At 41.5% G+C, this 18544-nt stretch overlaps 1 protein-coding gene across 1 annotated transcript in view; it reads right to left on the bottom strand.

Annotated features, from left to right (window-relative positions):
* Window positions 1–1851: 1851 nt before the first annotated feature.
* The window catches only part of EP300 (EP300 lysine acetyltransferase), a 58818-nt gene continuing 42125 nt past the window's right edge, over window positions 1852–18544 (bottom strand). Inside the window, exons 20-31 of the mRNA XM_031600239.2 lie at window positions 18050–18130; window positions 16494–16550; window positions 15134–15211; window positions 14294–14361; window positions 12501–12651; window positions 12000–12146; window positions 11514–11627; window positions 9620–9785; window positions 8941–9105; window positions 7202–7363; window positions 6580–6861; window positions 1852–5315 (exon numbers count right to left, since the gene is read on the bottom strand). Coding sequence (XP_031456099.1) covers window positions 3075–5315; window positions 6580–6861; window positions 7202–7363; window positions 8941–9105; window positions 9620–9785; window positions 11514–11627; window positions 12000–12146; window positions 12501–12651; window positions 14294–14361; window positions 15134–15211; window positions 16494–16550; window positions 18050–18130 — 3712 coding nt within the window. The 3' untranslated portion in view covers window positions 1852–3074. The remainder of the gene's footprint in view (window positions 5316–6579; window positions 6862–7201; window positions 7364–8940; window positions 9106–9619; window positions 9786–11513; window positions 11628–11999; window positions 12147–12500; window positions 12652–14293; window positions 14362–15133; window positions 15212–16493; window positions 16551–18049; window positions 18131–18544) is intronic.

Below are 18544 nucleotides of genomic sequence, written 5' to 3' on the forward strand. Positions count from 1 at the left end.
GAAGTTGTGTCCTGTTTCACCTGCAGATCTACAGAGGAGACCAGGAGCACATCTTCATAGCTCAGGTTGCAGCAGCCATGATTGTAGGAGCTGTGTGGCCTCCTGACAAGAGGAAAGTTCTTGAGGCAGAACAGATATAGCCAGTTGGTGCAGCAACGCAACTGCAATTCAGCTTTCATTCAAACCTCTAAGTTGAGACATACAAATATCATAACACCGGCCAGAAAGCTGGGTACGCTTTATACTTCACTAACACCTGTCAGGTCAAAAGGATTTTTATTTGTACTACGTCTTGGGAAGCCCCAGGGCTGAAAGCAAAACTAGGCTTTGTTTGGGTGGAAAGAAAGAAGAAAGCTTGCCATGGTTGAAATGGAGAACACAGACCTAAAACATCCCACCCTCCTGCCCTGGGTATTCACCATGGGGTTTTTGTTTGCTTCGGTGGATCAACAGCTGTCACTACCTTCCACTGCAGAGGTGGGAGGTAATGGGCTTGGTGCAGAGCTAACTTCAGCACTTAGGGCTGGTCAGAATGAGGATTGCCTGATGGAGGATGCCAAAGCACAGGGCTGCATTCCATAAGCCTTCCAGGGACCTTCCGCCATCCTGCAGAAGGCATCTTACCTTTCTATTCACAACTTATGCTCCTGTGTAAGATCACAGAATCACCAGGGTTGGAAGGGACCTCAAGGATCATGAATCTCCATCATGAATCAGTCACCCTACTTGTGCTTATACCTAAGTAGCAAGCTTTTTATTCCAAGTTTCTAACAACCATGAACATCTGTCCACTTTGTAACAGACCATTGCTTTTGTTTGGCTCTTAACTGAGATTCCTGTGCAGTCAGGCTCCCCTCTCCATCTCATCTTCCACCAGCCATCTCCTGAAGGCAAATTGCTTGTGTTGTTATCTGGGCTTCATGGACACAGGGACAATCCCAACAACCCTGCTGTGCTCTGGCCACATCCAGATCTTCAGGTGCACAAAACTCAGGTACAAGTTACTACCCAGCACAGCCACGGCATGCACACCCGTGGGGTACGGCTGTACTTAGGGAAGCCCTCCCTGGTTACTCTGCATATATGGCACGCAGGCAGCGCACGACACACCAGATTTGACACCACAGGGTTGAGTTACAGATGGCACACACAACCGGCTTTGCTAAACACACGCTCCCTAACTAAAGCATTTCTGTTCAGGACATCACCAAAATAGGGCCACACGCTTGAATAAGAGGCAGCTGCCTGCACACACTGCTGTCAGGTGAGACCAAGAGCACTTCAGCCTTTCCATGCTAAGCAGCCACGTGCACCCTATGGCCGGCCCATAGCCGGGTGCAACGCAGCATTAACGGGGCACCCATCAGCTACTGCAGCGCAGCATCTACAGAATATCCACGCAAAGTTACCTCTCAGGCTCACACTTCGGTGCCAAAAGCTGTACAATATATTCCAAGTGAAATAGGATCTTTTAATATCACATATCCAAACAATAGTTCTCATTTCAAAATGCAAAATAGGTCTTTTGAGCATCAGCCTCTCCCAGCCTGGCCGAGCAGGGTGCGGTACAGCTGAGCGGCACAACTGATGAGGTCAGACCTCGTTTCTTTGGTAAAATACATGCCATGAACAAACGCGAATGCAGGCTTGTACCAAAAAAGCGTCCATTTATAAGACTACTCGTTACTCCACGTCCCCTTATCATAGATTTGCACTTTCAAACAGTCATATACATTAAATAGCTCTCCAACTTCTACACGGCGAACATCGGAAGTAGCACATCTTCTGCCACCCCACCGTCTTCTCAACGAGCGACACGTGTGGGAGCGCAGGGAATCATTAAAAACAGGCTGTCTGTCTCACACAGTTTATTTAACAATAGGTAATAAGAAATCAATTTTTAACAGTCTATACAGTGATCGAAAGTTCGTATTTATAAGTAATCAACTTTAATTGCATGATTTACAACATTTGAGGGTTTTTTTTTTGTTGTTTTTTGTTTTTTGCTTTCTATTTTCAAGTTTTACAGAAAGTGGAAGAGGGTGGGAAAAGGGCAGGGGAGAGAGAAAGCAAGCAGAAAGAAGAAACCCCAGGGACTTTTTCTCAGGTTAAAATCATCCCGTCGGAATTGTTTCTTACCCTCTTTTTTTATTTTCTTTTTTCCTTTGTTAGATGTAAAAATAACAACAAAAAAAAAATTCTTTCAAGAAAACAGAAACCACAATATATATACTACATCCATTTGGCAGCTGCCCCTGTGTATTTGCAAAAATGTCGTCTTCTCTCTACATGTACAAATTTTAATACTTGAAGTTTTTATTTTTAAGCTCAGACTCTTGTATAGAAAATTCTTGGAGGACAAAAGTAGACTTCAGGAGGGGACTGAGTTATTTAATATTTTTACATTTTTTTTTTTTCTCAAAGAATTGACATATTTCCAACCGAAGAGGAAAAGATCGGTATTTACTTTTATATATATATATTTATATATGTAATGTATTCTTAAAGCAACATTAACCCCTTTTGTCCTCCGGCTTTAGGAAAAGTTTCTCCTCTGGTGGTTTTTTGATGTCGTTTTTTTTTCACTGTGGTATTTTTCTTTTTGCGGTGACATGAAGAAAAACCAGAATAGGGAAAATGTTTACCATCTGCCTCAGTAAATAATAACTATCAATATTACATATTTTCATTAATTTAAAAAAAAAATAAAACCTATTGGAGGCAATGAGTAGGGCATCCTTTGGCCAACAGCCAGAAGATCACCCTCTTCCCCCGACCTCCCCAACGCACACGAGGAAAAAAAAATAAACAAGAAAAAGGACTGGTTATGATTCCAGCCATAACAAAAATATATTCTTTGTACTCTACTGTCCCTCAGGTTCGTTGTTGGTTTGCTTTGAAAACCACAAACTACTGCTGCAGAGTTCAGATGTGTCCAGGGAAAAATGTTGTTTTAGCTAAGAAAGATTCAAAAAAATTCGTCTTCAGTACAAAAAGTCTTGAGAAAATAAGTTTTTTTCTTTTTTTCTTTTTTCTTCTTTTTCTTTTTTTGCTCCCAAAATGCTACAATGTGTCTAGTGTATGTCTAGTGTACTCTGTGAAAGATTTGAATTCAAGTCTGAGTTCTCAGAGCTGAGCCCCAGTTCTGTGGCGCTTGTACCATGGAGGCCTGCCATACCAGGATTGCTAGCAAGCTGGGAAAGCATTGCACTCTGGTCCGGGCTGGCAAAGTGCCCTTGATCCATGGGGTTAGCCTGTGCAGCTACCAGTCCTGGATGTGGGGAGCTGGTCTGCGGGGAGACGTGGTGCGGAGAAGGCTGAGGCTGCATCCGGGGGGATGGGCTGGAATGGGGGGGCTGGGACTGGGGCCGTGGTGAGGGTACAGGCTGTGGAGAGCGCACTTGATTGGTGAGCGACGAAGGGAGCTGCTGACCCTGTAGGTGTGGGGACTGGGCCTGGTTGGGCAGCATGTGCTGCTGGGGGCTCATAGGATTGGGCTGAGCCGGGGACCCCATCTGCTGCTGGAGCAGCCTCTGCTGGAAAGCCTGCTGCAAACTGGCTCCCGTCTCTGCACTCATGGCCTGGGGAAGCTGGCTTATCTGTCCCATGTTTCCTTGCTGCATCTGTTGCATGTGATGCTGCATCCGTTGCTGCTGCTGCTGCTGTTGCTGCTGCTGCTGTGGATACCCGACGCCCTGGGGCTGCTGGAACTGGTTGTGGTTGGCCATCCCTGGTCCCAGCGCCGGTCCCACTCCTTGCTGCTGCTGCTGGCGCTGCTGCTCCATTATCTGGTGCCGCCGCATCAGGAGGTCTCGGAACTGAGGAGCCATCCCCGAGTGATTCATATTCATCTGCTGTGCCTGAGGATTCATCCCAGCCATGGCTTGCTGCGGCTGCTGTGGCGGCTGCTGCTGCTGTGGCATGCTGGGCCTCTGCACCCCCCCCTGCATGGGGTTCATGTTCTGCATGGCTGCGTTGGGGTGCACCCCTCCCTGCTGTCCCTGCATGGCCTGCTGCGGTTGGAGCCCCGGCTGGCCCTGGGGCATGCCAGGCTGACCAGGCATCCCCTGGGGGTTCTGGGACCCCGCGTACTTGGCAGCCCGCTGCTTGATGAAAGCAGCCAGCAGCTGAGGATTGGAGTGAAGGATGTTGAGCACCTGCTGCTGCTGCATGGGTGAGCTGGGAGACCTGAGTGTCCGCAGTAGGTTCTGTAAGGCCGCCTGGGGCAGAGGTGGCTGTTTTGGCTGGGCAGCGCCAGGTACCTGGCCCATTCCTGGCTGAGGTGCCATATTCATCGGTTGACCTGGCTGGGCTACTGACATCATGGATGGCCTCTGCATTCCTGGCTGCAGTTGAGCTTGGGGCAAGCCACCCTGCACCCAAGGTGGCTGCTGTTGGATCCCTGCCGGCCCCATTCCTTGATCTATGTGACCACCAGGACCCCTGGCTATCTGCGGAGGATTCATTCCCATGGGTGGCATCTGGGGCATCTGGTGCTGAATCGGCCTTTGGAAAATCTGAACCTGCGCCATCTGTCGTTGGGTCTCCGCCGCCCTCTGGATCTGCATGGCCATTTCCACCGCTGCTGGAGGAGGACCCTGAACAGGTGGCTGAGGTGGCTGGGGTGGAGTTGGAGGAGTCACCTGGCCACCCGCCTTGCCCTGGGACACAGCGCCGGGGGGCTGAGTTCTCGGCATGCTGTAGGGCGGCATGCTGTTGGGAGGTGCGGGCTGAGGCTGCGAGGCAGGCTGGGGTGGAGGCTGGGGCTGGGGAGTTTGTGGCGTCGTGGGCTGCTGGCCTGTCGGAGTTGTCGGGGTGGCCGGCGTTGGTGAGGGCAGCCCCTGCTGCTGGCCCACCACACCCGTCCGCTGCATACTTGCCATCCTCCTTCGGAGCATCTGAGCCTGTTGTAGGCGGTGCTGAAGCTGCTGTTGACGGAGCTTGTGTTTGATGTTGAGGCAGAAGGGCACCGGGCACTTGTTCTCTTGGCAGTGCTTTGCGTGGTAGCAGCAAAGAGCAATGAGTTGCTTGCAGATGGGGCACCCTCCGTTGGTTTTGCGTTTGCAGCCTTTGGTGTGTTGGACAACCCGTTTCATCTTCTGGCAGGATGGCAGCGAGCAGTTGGCGTTACGGCACTGGCAGGCGTGGACCAGGGACTGGATGCAGCGCTGGATGCTCAGGCGGCGGGAGTCACCTGGGCTCTGGGTGGTTGCAGTCTGCTGGTTGTTGCTTTCATCGTCTAGACCGAGGCCTAATTTTTCCATCTTATGGTCATGATTCTTAGTGTTATAGCAGGTGATGCACAAGTCATAATCCTGGAAAGACAATGAAGGTAAAGTTATCAGTGTTGTTCTTGTTACTCCATGCGATAAGCAAATGGTGTCATGCCATCTCAGCACATTTACTCCCAGACTGTTCCAGGCAAATTAATGCTTGGGGGAAAAATTCAGTCTTTCCGGCTATGCTGAGGTAGCAGATAGGAATAAATTGATAGTACAGCTAGGGAAAGTATGCGGGAGTGTAAAGGTGTCTGAAATTTACACAAATGTGTATCCTGAATAACAAGTTTGCTCTGAGTTAGTAAGTCACATGTGATTCAGCCAGGCTGAAAAAATCCCTTTCTTTCCTGATTTAAAAAAGGAGGAGAAAGGCAAGGATCATACAGCTGTCGTATGCTGCTTTTTCAAAAAAGAGGGGTACCTTTCCTACCACTCTTACCCAATTTTCAAAGAAGGAAAAATTAAAGCTGGGTTGTCAGGTGAGTTGAACCTGAAAAGTGTGCTGATAGAAGAACAGAATAGCATTTACAGTTTGTGAAAGCAGCAGCAAGAATTTGGGCTCAATTTATTTAAGAAGATCCAAGTTATCCAAGAGATTCAATTAATCCAAAAGAAATGTAGAATTTGTTTCCCAATATCTAATTTAAAATGAGAATATTAAAACTTAATCAGAACTTTTCAGAACCAAATCCAAGGCGACCATTTACTTCCAGCAGGCTGAAAAATTAAATTACAAGAGAGATTCAAGATTCTTCCAGATTATGGGAACAGGCCACTGGGCTTGGTCTTCAAACACTGCTATTGCAAACAGTTCTGAGAACAAGTATGCTGTTTGCTACTATAGAGTGACAAGAGAACAATCACCCAAGTATAAAAATCTGTTTTATGGCATAGCAAAACCTCTATATCAGAAAACTGACGGAGAGCCCTGTTTACAGAAATACTGCAGCACCACAGTTTGGAAGAAGAATGAACACATTGCTCTTCAGAACAATCAGCTAATTACAGCCCAAGCAATCATTACTGTTTCCAGCTGGTTAAGCAGCAGCACCTTAAATGAATTACAGGAAATGCAATTCTGCTACTTCAGTTCTCCACAGCTTGAAAGTAGGAGACAAAAATTTCACTGAGTAGCCAACTAGTAGTATTGTCTGATAAGAAAAAACATCCTTCTTTCCTCAACTGCCAGAAGGTGAGCTGTACAGATCTTTGTTGTAAGTTAACATAGAGAAATTAGTTGAAAAGCACTCTGGGCACAGAAATACAGGGACACCAGTAGGGAAAACTTCACCAAGCATACCTCACACACAGTGCAGTGCCATCTGGTCTCCACATGATGCTTGCACTCGTTGCAGGTGTAAACAAAGCGGTCTTGGCTCTGCGTATGCAGCTCCACCAGCATGCACATGGTTGACCACTGAGCTCTTCGCAGTGAAGAAAACTCCAGGTGCTTGTCTCTAGCAAGGGTAAGGAAAGCATCACGCCCATCCATCAGGTCGCATGGAATGAGTGGGTCAGGCTCAACAATGGGGGGAAGGGAGTTGGCTGCAGGGCCAGCAATGAGACGGATGACAAAGAAAACCTGAGAATTGAAGTAAAAATAATTAATGCCAGCACTTATTGAGACCTTTTTGTTCAAACTCCATTGTACAGTTCCGGGCCCAGCTAACACCTGAATGACGTGCTGCTACAGTAGTGTGTTTTTAAGGACTGGGAAACTTCAAACTGCTGAGTGCACTGCAAGCTGGTTTACCTTCTTCATAGCAAAGAACACGATCACTTACTGGTGACCTAAATCCAGTGTACCACCCAACTCCCCAGTCAAACCTGTATGATTTAGAGCACACAGTTCTGTCGGAAGGACCAAGGTTTTGAACATCTGTATACTTCAGTAAGGTATTTCTCATCCTATCAACTCTCACCTCTTTGTGTTTCTCCATAGTGGCATACAGCTTTTGGGAAAGGTCATTGGACACATTCGGCATGCCAGGCTTCTTCTTATTGCCACGACTCAAACTGCTCTTGTTCTTACTTGTCTTCTTATTGTTCTTCTTTTTGGCATTTTTGCTGTCTCCTTTGCTCACCTAATAATTTTAAAGGCATTTTAATGTCAGGTACCTACATCACACCACACCAGCATTTTATTACTTTCACACCTCTAGCAGGACTAAACATACTTCACAGGAATTTACTCAAAGGACACTTACTGGGGTCCCCTGAAAAATTAAATTAATTCAATTGGAATTACTCTAGAAAATAAGATAAGCAATGCATACTTCCAGGAACACTAAAAGCATAAATGTTTAGGAATTATAAGGGATAAAGAACGCTAAATGATGTTTACTGAAACCCATCTGCCTGGGATAGTTGGAACACTGAAGAACTCCTGGATAATTACCAACATGTTCAGCAAATGGCTCTTAATACAATTCAAAACTAAAAATAACTGAAAAGCACAACTGATACTGCACTAACCAGAGGTAAGACAGACTTACTCTACCTAGATTTTGTTTGTTACAGCCCTCTATCCAACAGCTGTTTTTTAAAATAGATCATATCAAACTGATTTTAACAAAGCTTTTCTTCACAGTCCAAAAAGCCTTAGTAACGTAATTTCTAGTATGAGGATATAATAGGAAGGTGCAGCAGTTAAAACAAAACAAAGAAAAAACTTCAACTAACTTAGTTAATGTTAGTTAATGTAAATTTGGGATCAAATTGCTTAGCTCCCAGATGGCTCAAACTTAAGTTTATTCAAAAGCCTTTCAGGAGATGTTGCCAGGACAGCAAAGGGGAATTACAAATTCTAGTTGTAACAAACTTTTTTTGATGCAGAAATCTTCTAGACAACTCTAAAGCAGAACAAAATTCCAATATCTGTATCTATATCAGTGTTCAGAGTAACTAGCAAGTACTACTGTGGGGGCAAAACTACTAACTTCACCCTGGATTCACCACCTATTCCATGAAAGCTCAGAAGATCAAGGGAATAAATTCTGCATCTGTTCATTTTCAAATTTGTTTGTGAAGAGGCATAACTCTTTTTTGTTCTTTGTGGAATGTGAAAGCACATTTGTTGTATGCTCTCCAAAAAGAAAATGGCACAAACAAGACACCAGAAAGGAATTGCTGTAGTTTGAGTAGACCTACAACAACTCAGTCTTGTTTTAAGCTTCAGATCTTTGATGCCTGAAAACCTCCTACTGAAAAAAACAAAAACAAAACCCTACGCTGAGTAAATTACTAAATCAGAGCTGTGTTTCTCTGGTGCTCTGCTAAGCTCATTATTATAACATCTAGGCTACTAAGAAAAGAGTCACTGTTCAAGAGCAAAAGATTAAGCAAAAAGTTTCCTAGCCAGGCCAAAGTTGCAGCACGAACATTGATAATAGTTGAATTTCAGTAACAAAATATTCAACTAGCAGCTGTTTCATTTTAAAAAATTTTGGTAACTAGTTAGGTTTACAGCCATGTGAACAGCTAACGCTAATACAAATGTAGAGGGTATTTTAACAGCTTTAACTTATAAATTTGAGTTTTAATTAGAGCAAAATATGAAAAAGGCAGCTAAATGAAGAGCCTAGGCCCTTCTTCTGCTTTAATTAGTAACACGAAATCACAACTTTTGCATTACATCATGAAATAATAGAAGCATTCTTACATCTGTGCTTTCATTACTAGTGTTCTCTTCTCTCTTCCGCTCTTCCTCCTCTTGCTCGAGTTCCTTAATACTCTCCTCCAGAACATTTGGCCAGAAGTCCCCTTCGAAGTAAGGTAACTCTTTTGCACTTGTCAGACGGTCTTCTGTTGCTTGCTTAAATATATCCTGAATAATTAACATACCTGGTTACCACTATAACAATTGAAGTGAGTAAAGGTAAACTTTTCGATAAACGATTAAAAAAGGCACCAATAAATCTGAATTAAATTTGTAAGAGTATGGTCTATATACAGATTAAACACTGCATCATTTACAGAAAATTCCTCATGTCAAATATTCCCACTCACATAACCACCTACCTACCCCACCACTCTATAACACAAGAATACTAGAGATCCCATAAGTTCTTTCTATTAACAAAAGTGAGATTTGCTCTCTGAAACAGCATTCCTCAAGAATTTAATTTGTTCTACCTCATCACTTAAAATCTCTTGCTAGCATTGATTTCAGAAGCTATATGCTTTGAACAGGATTGGTTTTTTTAACTCCAGGATTTTAGTGATCAAATCCCTTAAACTAATGTAGCACAATCCCAAAATCAGACAATGCGTAGGCAAGGAAGAAACCAAGACAAGGCTGGTCAAAACCAGCCCCTAACACAGACAGTCATCCAACAAACCTTGTAGTCGTGAACAATGCGCTCTGACACAGATTTGTCCAGCATCTTTTTGTACCACTCTTGCAGTCGTTTGGGCTTGGGTATCTTTTGGTCAGGAGGATGGCAATGGAAAATGTAGTCATCTCCTTCACTTGGTGGGCATGCCCAGATATGTCCAGTAGTATACCTAGCATCATTAGATAAAAAACAGTATATGTTGGCTCTGATAATTATTAATAGAGCTTGCTTTCCTCTCTGCCAGGAGATGGAGCCACCACAAAGTTGGCTGACATTAACAGATGGATAATAATAGCTCTCAAAGATTTAATTCTAGTGTTCATTCCAGCTTAATTGGCTTAGATAATGCTTGCATCTTTTCACTGACTTTTAGAAATTCAGCACTATATGCAGAATAAATCACAAAATGCGCACGCTTTCCAGTCAAGGTAAAAATCTAAGCCTAAACTAGACCTGCAAGTGCCACCTGATAACTAATGAGAAGATGGAGACAGCGTAGTCATTCACTACTTAGGAACATTTAAAAAATGCATTTACTTGAACAATTCATTTTTCTATTGTAGTTCCTTTTTAACTTTGAAGACCTGTTTTAAAAGGTTTCACAATTATATCTGGGAATAAAAAAGATAGTCACTGTTCACCTAAGCTATTGGGTATACAAACACAAGTACTATGAAGACAAATGGCATCCAGATAGTAGCAGCTGCAGAAAATAAAATACCATGCAGATCACTTCTTCATTCGCAATTCTTCTCTATTAGTTTAAAAAAAAATAATTCCCATAGGAGGAACGATCAGATCTCAAGTTAGAGAAAAATAACCATCCTTGGTGTGTTGAGAAACAGCTCTGCAGAACCCTACCCAAACCCCAGGAACTGCAGCCAGTTGTCATTCCTTCTGCTTGAGAAGGGAGAGATGATATTGCATGACCAATATTGTTTTCCCAAAATTAGAACCTGATGTTACCCATTTCACAGAGAACAGCATTAAATAAAACTGAGGCTTGAGCTCCATGCAGCAGTTTTACAGATTCCCAGGTCAGAAATATACAATAAAAAGTGGTAAAAAGAAGTCTAAACTATGCCTTCAAAGTTCACACGTTCATCATTTTTCTGCAGTACTGAAAACAGTACAGTACCACCTGCCTCCATTCTGACTCTCCCAATTTTTTTCATGCAACTCATCCCCCAAAATTTCTTCATGAATAACTCTGCAAAATGATACCAGATACCTTTGACAATAGATTGATGCTTATTTTACTGCCTTTTCTACTTGAGTAGTCATGATCATTTCCACCGTTCTTATTTCACCTGTTCTGTATTCTCTTTTGTGCTGCCTCATATATTTTCTGTTCCTTTGCGCTGTCCTGTGTATAATTTCCTCCCTCTCCTCTAACTTCTCAGTTTTTCACAATTTGAACTGCTCTTTCTGCAAGAGATTTCTTAGCAACCTTGCACAAATGTAAGAGTTAATCAGTGCAGAGAGAAAAAACTTACCTCTCTCCACACAAACAAGCATGGGTAAGAACTCGCCAGCCCAAAGGAATGACCCAATTGAAGCAGTGGCATTTCTCAAGTACGGTACACAATCAACAAGGCCACCAGAATTTCATAACCCAGACAGAAAGGTTAGTTTTTCTATTTGGATTTAAGGAAGTTTAGCATCAGTCTGGAAACTCTTCATATATCTGAAGTATGTGAATCAAGTCTCTTCTGAAAGGCCTGTTAATCTCCTTTTTGTCTTTTCTCTTTCTCACCTGTACACAGGTATTACCAATTTACTCTGTCACTTGGTATGATATTTGGCACCATATTCTGCATAATAGGTGGTAGTAACTTGCAGTGAGAGTTATGAACACAAATTTGCACAGAAGGCAACATTTATAAAAAATACTTACCCTAATTTCTTGACATATTCTAGATATCCAATTAGGATTTCATGATAGACAGCAGTCCTCAAGCATTTAGGGCGGAAGAAATGAACACTGTCAAGGTAAGATATATACACTCGCCTAGAAAAAAAAAAGATGGCATAATTAGAAACAGACTTTAAGTTCTAAATTTTTTTCATGTTTTACATATTTGAAAGATCCAGTACAGTCTTCAAAACATCTAATCCTTTTTTACTTCTAGAAACCAGCTGTTAATATACTAGCCTCCTCTGTCTAAAATCATCCAATCCCTCCTCTTAGAATACTGACAAAAGCGATCCCAAAGTCAGCGCTGTCTGCCAGCCAGCATCTCCAGTAAGAAGTGATTCTGAAATATTTTCTCCAGAAACTGTTTTGTTTTTAGAGGCTAATGGAAATAACAAAGCTTTCAGAGCAAGTTTCACAGAAGTGAAACACTACCAAAATAAAATCAGTTATCAGACAGCTACTCACCTTTGATTGGGTGGGGGACAGTCTGAGCCATACTCCTGCACATGCATCCCAAAGAAGCACAAGTCTACACCATCAATCTCCTCAAAGGCAAAAAGTGCTTTTGTTCGATAGGGGAAAGACTCAGCCATCTCTCCACTGTCTACAAATCTGCAAAGCGGAAAGTAAAAACAGAATGTCAAATACATTCACATATTAGAAAATATATATCAATATGTCAAAGCAACAACAAGGGCAACTCCAAGTGTAATTTTTGTGTAATTTCACACTTAAACGCTTGCAGATTACTGAAATATAAATGCATCCACTTTTTGCTACAAAAAAAGAGGATGTGACAAATAATGGAAGTTCCTGTAACAGCTGTTCATCAAGAACTGGTCAGTAGTGAGTTTTTAAACTCAATAGTCTTTACCAGTTTCCAAACGATAGCATCAAGTAGCTTCCCCACCTTCCCCCACGCCTCCTCCTCAAAAGGAACCAAAACTGGAAATGGACAGAACATACCTTGCTTTCATTCCTGGCTTTACTTCGACAGTTTTGTCAGATGCATGTACCACCCTAACTGTAACCTCTCCTGCCTCTGGGTGATTCTGTCGCTTTAGGAAATCATTGACTCTGTTCTCTAAGAAGGTACCGAGTCTTGTAGCTGGTAACCCTGCAGAAAAAATAAAATCAGTTCTAAATACATACAAAATGGAAGTGTTCAAATGTGACTGTGTGATTTCTCTATTCAGGTGTTATATGCAAAGCAAATCAATCCATGCACTATGTTAATATAAATTAAATCATTACTGTTGAACACTACTGTTAGAGATGAACTGTCTTTCACCTATAGGCATGCTTGTAGTTTTGACATCATTCAAACGAAGAAAGATTCTGCATCTCAGCCCAGTTCCTATCTATCTTAGAAGTCAATTGCAATTAAGGCTCCTTCTGAAAAGAAGCTTTTAATTACTTAAACTAGATTACAAAACATTGCTCTCAGACACAGGTCCAAGAGCAGACATAGAAGTAAACCCTGCCACACTAGCCAGCTTAGTCTCTCCAGGTACCAAAAGAATCTATTTTGATAAATAACTATTAAACATGGATGATTGCACGTAATGTAGTTTGTTCAGAAGTTTCTTTTTTTCTTTTTTTCTTTTTTTGCAGTTGGACTTGATGATCTTTAAGGTCTTTTCCGACCTGAGCAATTCTATGATTCAACCAAAATTTGGACAAAAGAACAAGCATACAAGTAACTGACAAAACCTAAAGTTAAGAGCGAGTTTAAGACTTATGGTGTAACAGGGTTTGTCTCACTGCTGTTCACTACTTCTGTTAGGGTTATGTGCCTGTTAATCAAGCTCTTACATTTTACAGTTTAACACCTTCCAGCAAAAGCAGTACTATGCTATGCTAAGTGTGCAACACATGCAGATTGCTAGAAACTGAACTTAACAGGTAACATCCATAAAATAACCCTCGCATAATTCCAATGTCCTCAGTGAAATCAGCAAGTTTTGATTTTGTAAAGACACAGACTTGAAACCTTTGAGTTCCTCATTTTCTATTTTGAGAACAATCAAAGAGAACAGGGTGTTTGACAGAATTGTATACCTATCAGTCTACCCCCACATGTCAAGACAATTTACAGAGTTGGAAAGACCCCCTCCTCTTTTCCAAAGCAGCTCCTTTAAAAGTAACTGCATAACACTAGTTATACTTATGGTTGAATCTCTATTCAAACATACTGATTTTCTAGCTTTTTTTCTTTTTCTTTTTCTTTTTTTTTTATGGTGAGGGGTGGGAGGGAGGAGTATAGCAAATATATATATTTTTAAAAAGTAAATAACTAAACAAAGAAGTTTTTGAAAGATTTTGTCTGTAGGACAGGTTGATAGTAACTGCACAGATTTCCTCCTATACTACCTTCATACCAGCTACCTTCCTACCTGAGGAAATACCAAGTTTTGTGCTCAACTGATGCAGCCTTCAAAGCCTTCAAGAGCAGCAACACAGTAATAAATGTGTATTCATAGAAATAAGTTAGACTGTAGTCACACAGTAACTAATTCTCAATGCTATTAATCATATAACAAAAAAGACCATGCACCTTGCACTAGCAAGACCCTAACACAGTACATAAATCCTGTACAAAGGCAGCACCTGGGAATGCAAACATTCTCATCACAGAACTCTTGGTCAGAGCTGACCAAATGTATACACCAAACTCAAAAGACTGAAATAAATGCAGAACAAGCACATCTTCCCCATTCTTAAATGGAAGTATTGTGGTGCAATTATCAGAAACTTACTTTTAGCAGAGAATTTGTTCTCTTTCCTGGTTCGTCCTGTTTTCTTCAGGCAGCCATCGCAGACAAAGCTGAAGCAGAAATATGAGAATGTGAAGAACACCCCAAATCAGACCATAAATCCTTAGCATCTTATGACTGGAAGCAAAATCTTTCACCAGAGAAGGTCTGGAAAAGACCTTAACTGACATTTGAGCTAAAAGACTGCAGAGAGAATAGTGCCAGCAGAAATAGCCCATTTCTTAGTTGCAGTATAGTCACTAAACATCAGGGGGAGCAGCTGCTGTCAGCTACCCCACCACCATCTGCAAACTTCAGCTCAGGAAACAAGGGTCTTCTCTGGCAGATCTGACAATATTGACTTTAAGTATTCTCAGAGCAAACAGTCTCGAACTGTTGTCTCTGATGAAGATGAGGTACCAAATTATGTAAAGCAAAAGCCTGATTCAAAGAAGACTAAACTGTTTTTTCAGATTTAATCTGATTACTGAGGCCAAAAAAAAGTGAATTCATCTTAAATTCTTTAGTGGTTACAGAATTTGAAAATGACCAAGCATTCTGAGTTATACAGAAAATAGATCGGTAGGAAATTATTACAGGAACTAGAAGTATCTTTAAATGTAAACAAGGCTGAAAGATTCTCCTCTATACATGGGAACATTTGAAACAACTTCACATGTAACAGTAAAATACAATTTCTGAATTCAAGGTTACCTTGCATATTCTGTAAGCTTTTCAGGTGAATATGCAACTTTTTGGTTGGATAGGGTTTTATCAGACACTTCTACACATGCACTAACTCTAGTAAATCTATCTTATACTCAAGGAAGAGAAATTCCTTACCCAGAAGGCCAGATTATCTCATTGTGAAGAACACAGATCTGGTGCATTTTTCTTCCACACTCTATACATTCAACAAATCTGTAGAAAGAAAGGAATCAAGGTTAGTAGTACTATTAATTGCTTTTGTATTTTGTCTTTGTGTCAGCTCAAGTCTATGCAGGGATATGTTATTACCATTTGCTTCCTTTACCTCCATCCACCTCGCTCATTTTTTAAAAAGAAACCTTTCTAAGGATCAAACCTGTGAACTGCTTGTTGCTATAATAAGGAAGAAAATTCATTCACTGTGTGAGAAGTGAGGAACCAGGAGAAACAGTTGTCTATTAGTTGCCCCACTACACCTGAAGCCTGAGGAACACTGCAGACCTACTGCAGAAGAGTGGGAAAGAGGGAAATAGTAGCAATGTCTAAACATTTTCAGAATTCTAGAGGAGATTCAGGGACAGCTCTGAGCTAAGTTATACAGTTTGCTTCACAAAAGTCAGTGAATGTAGTTTTCCTAAATACCTAAAGTTGTTTCACATATCAGGACAATCTGACCCCTTTTGAACACGTCTATTTGTAAGTCAGATTTAGAATGAATAGTTGTTTATGTAGGGCACAGAGCATTTAGGCTTGTATTTTAGTGTTGGGCTGTACCTCCACTATAACAAAGGGAAAGACAAGTTATGAATCAAGTTATTATTCTCCTCTTCCCACAGTCCTTGAAAAATAGAATAATTGGCTGACCCTTACACTCTCATAGAAAGATGGTGTGGGAAGAATACGCTTCCTTTTTGCTCATTCATTTGAGAATGAAGACAGCATTTTTCAGAATTGCAGCATAGGTGTATAATGAAGGAGCATAAAGTAGCTTTAAAAAAAAAAATCTGGAAAACAAAAAAAAGCAGCTGAGTCACCACCATCTTCATCAAATGACTGCAATTCTGCTTCCAGAGCAGTGCAACAGGACCAGATTTAACAGATCTTTTCCTTGTACCACAGCAGAGCCCCAAAAGCAGCTATTGCCAAATGACCCAAATCAGTTCTGAGACGTAAGCGCTTGCTGCAACAGGGTTTCAAAGCAAGCTACCTGCATTCATCCTTTTGTTGGATCTACATATAAGACAACAAAATGCACTAATTTCAGGCCATACATATGATTTCAGATTTTTTTTTTTTTATAAGGACAGCTGTTGCAATTTGGGTTCTCAGGACAGAATGCCAGATACGCTGCTTAGCAGCCCCTATGGGCTAACGAACAGTTACATGAAAATAGGAAGATGATGAAAAATAAAGCTGGTAAGCAAATGAGTATCATGTATTTACAAAGGAACTGTGATGAAATGAGGATCATTCAGAATGAAATAGCATTACTTACAGTTCAGGATCCAGTGTATCGTTTTTCCTTTTTGAAAACTGTTCTTTGTTTATCGTGCTATGGAGAAACAGGCAATAAAACTCAGTTTTAATAAAAGACATATTCATGTCATACCACACACTGGGACAAAAGCAGATTTTTTTTTTAAACACAAACTCTCACTAAGCACTGCAAGGAAGGGTATTTTATTTTATGAAGTGATGGACAAAGTATGTAACCATCCTTGACTCTATCCATTAAAAAAATTATCCTCTACAGCTTGTGATCTCTCTTGTTCAGTTTACCAAAGTAAACTGTAACTTGCTGACTCAATTTTTGGACCAGTTGTATCAGTGTTTTACAGTTAAAGAACAATTTGATGTGCCCCTGATATTCTGAAGACAGAGAACATCAATTATCTTTCATTACTGAAAAAAGTTACCTTGATTTCAGATTCTTCTATAGCCTTGACTTCCTCATACATTAATTTCTAAGGAGAATTTTCAGCTTCCAAATGCCACAGCCCTAACATAGCCACCACTCTATGCTTTAGCTTTACATTTGCTGGACTAGAAACTCCATCTTTTTGACTGTGAGGTCCCAGGTATCGTTTGACACCAGTCTGCTTTAAAGTAGTCCAGAGCAACCATATAAGAACACTTGGATCTCCAAAAGACAGTGCTGCATAATAGCATGAGGTGGTCAATACGTTCCTCCCTGGGAAGTAATGACAAAGATCCAATCCGACCTGCATTAACTTTCCTGTCCTTTTATGTCAGTGTTTATTCTGAATACTGCCACCTGCAGAATTCCTCAAGCTTATTAACTTATAAACCATGGTTCCTGCAATATCCTCCCCCCAAAAAGAGCATTACTGTACAGCTCAAAACCGTCAGAGTAATTGCTCAGCGCTCATCTTTCCCTCAAGGGCTTCCTTAGTCTTGCAAATGTCTGTTTCAAGATCTCTGGAGGAGGTATAAAAAGAGGGTACAGTGGAATGGAATACTGTCCCAACAATTTGCTATTACCATAGAAAAGGCAAGTAAAGCCATCCGTAGCCTTTTACCATTACCTGCTCAACAACTGCACAGCATTTCTCATAAGCAGATGACACTCCAACACTGAAATACTTAAATGGCAAAAAAACATTTTCTGCTTCTGATTTAGTTGAAAAGCAATCTGAAGCTGAATACACATTTAATAGTACACCCAGTCTATAAGCAGAATGGTACATTCAGCTTTTTCAGACTATGACTGTCACCTACCTACTTGCCTGTAGGCATGGTTATTTTTCTCCAATCAAGGACTTTCACATTTTATTCAGAAAAACAGTGATTCTACTCTTTCCCCTCTAGTGGTATAGCTATAATTTCTCTTTGCTACAGTTCAATCAATCCAAACATTAAAGAAGAAACTTAGAGGACAAGTCCAGGCTTTTCCAAATAATATCTTGTCTTCTCTACCCTGGCCTAAGAAATGAGGGATTTACCTAAAACTAAACTCCTTCCCTTCAAAAAGGCACTTTAGACCATGTCACAGCTTATGAATGCAAACCCAAGCAAACATAAGTGACTCACGTTTGAGGTTGTGAAGGGTCATCTCCCAGAGAAACGCTCTCCCCTTGGATTTCGTTGAAGCACTTCTCACAGAAATGATACCTGTCAGCAAGAAGGCCATATTTGGGTGAACTGCTCCGTCCACACAACACAGCCCAAGCCAAGCAATGGAGCCACCAATCACAGCAGGCCAAGGAAAGGACAGAAGCAGAGAGCAGGTCATCAACGGCGACAAGGATATTCAAGGATGCAGATTTATAGGGCCCGCATTAAGTTTGGTTGTTTTTTGTTTGTTTTGTTTGTGTGGGTTTTTTTGTGCAATCAAAGCCAAATGCAGACAATGACAAGCATGAAGGAGAAAAATACATGAACAAAGAAATGTGGGGTTGCAGGACAAAAACAAAAACAGAGAAGCAGGACAAGACAACACAAAGCAGAAAGCCAAGGCAAAGCACAGATTAGCATTATATCTCTCAAATGGGTTCAAGCAGCAAATGATTAAAGCAAATTAAATGA

This window comes from Phasianus colchicus, chromosome 1 (assembly GCF_987193195.1).
Source record: "Phasianus colchicus chromosome 1, bPhaCol1.hap1.1, whole genome shotgun sequence".
NCBI lineage: Eukaryota > Metazoa > Chordata > Aves > Galliformes > Phasianidae > Phasianus > Phasianus colchicus.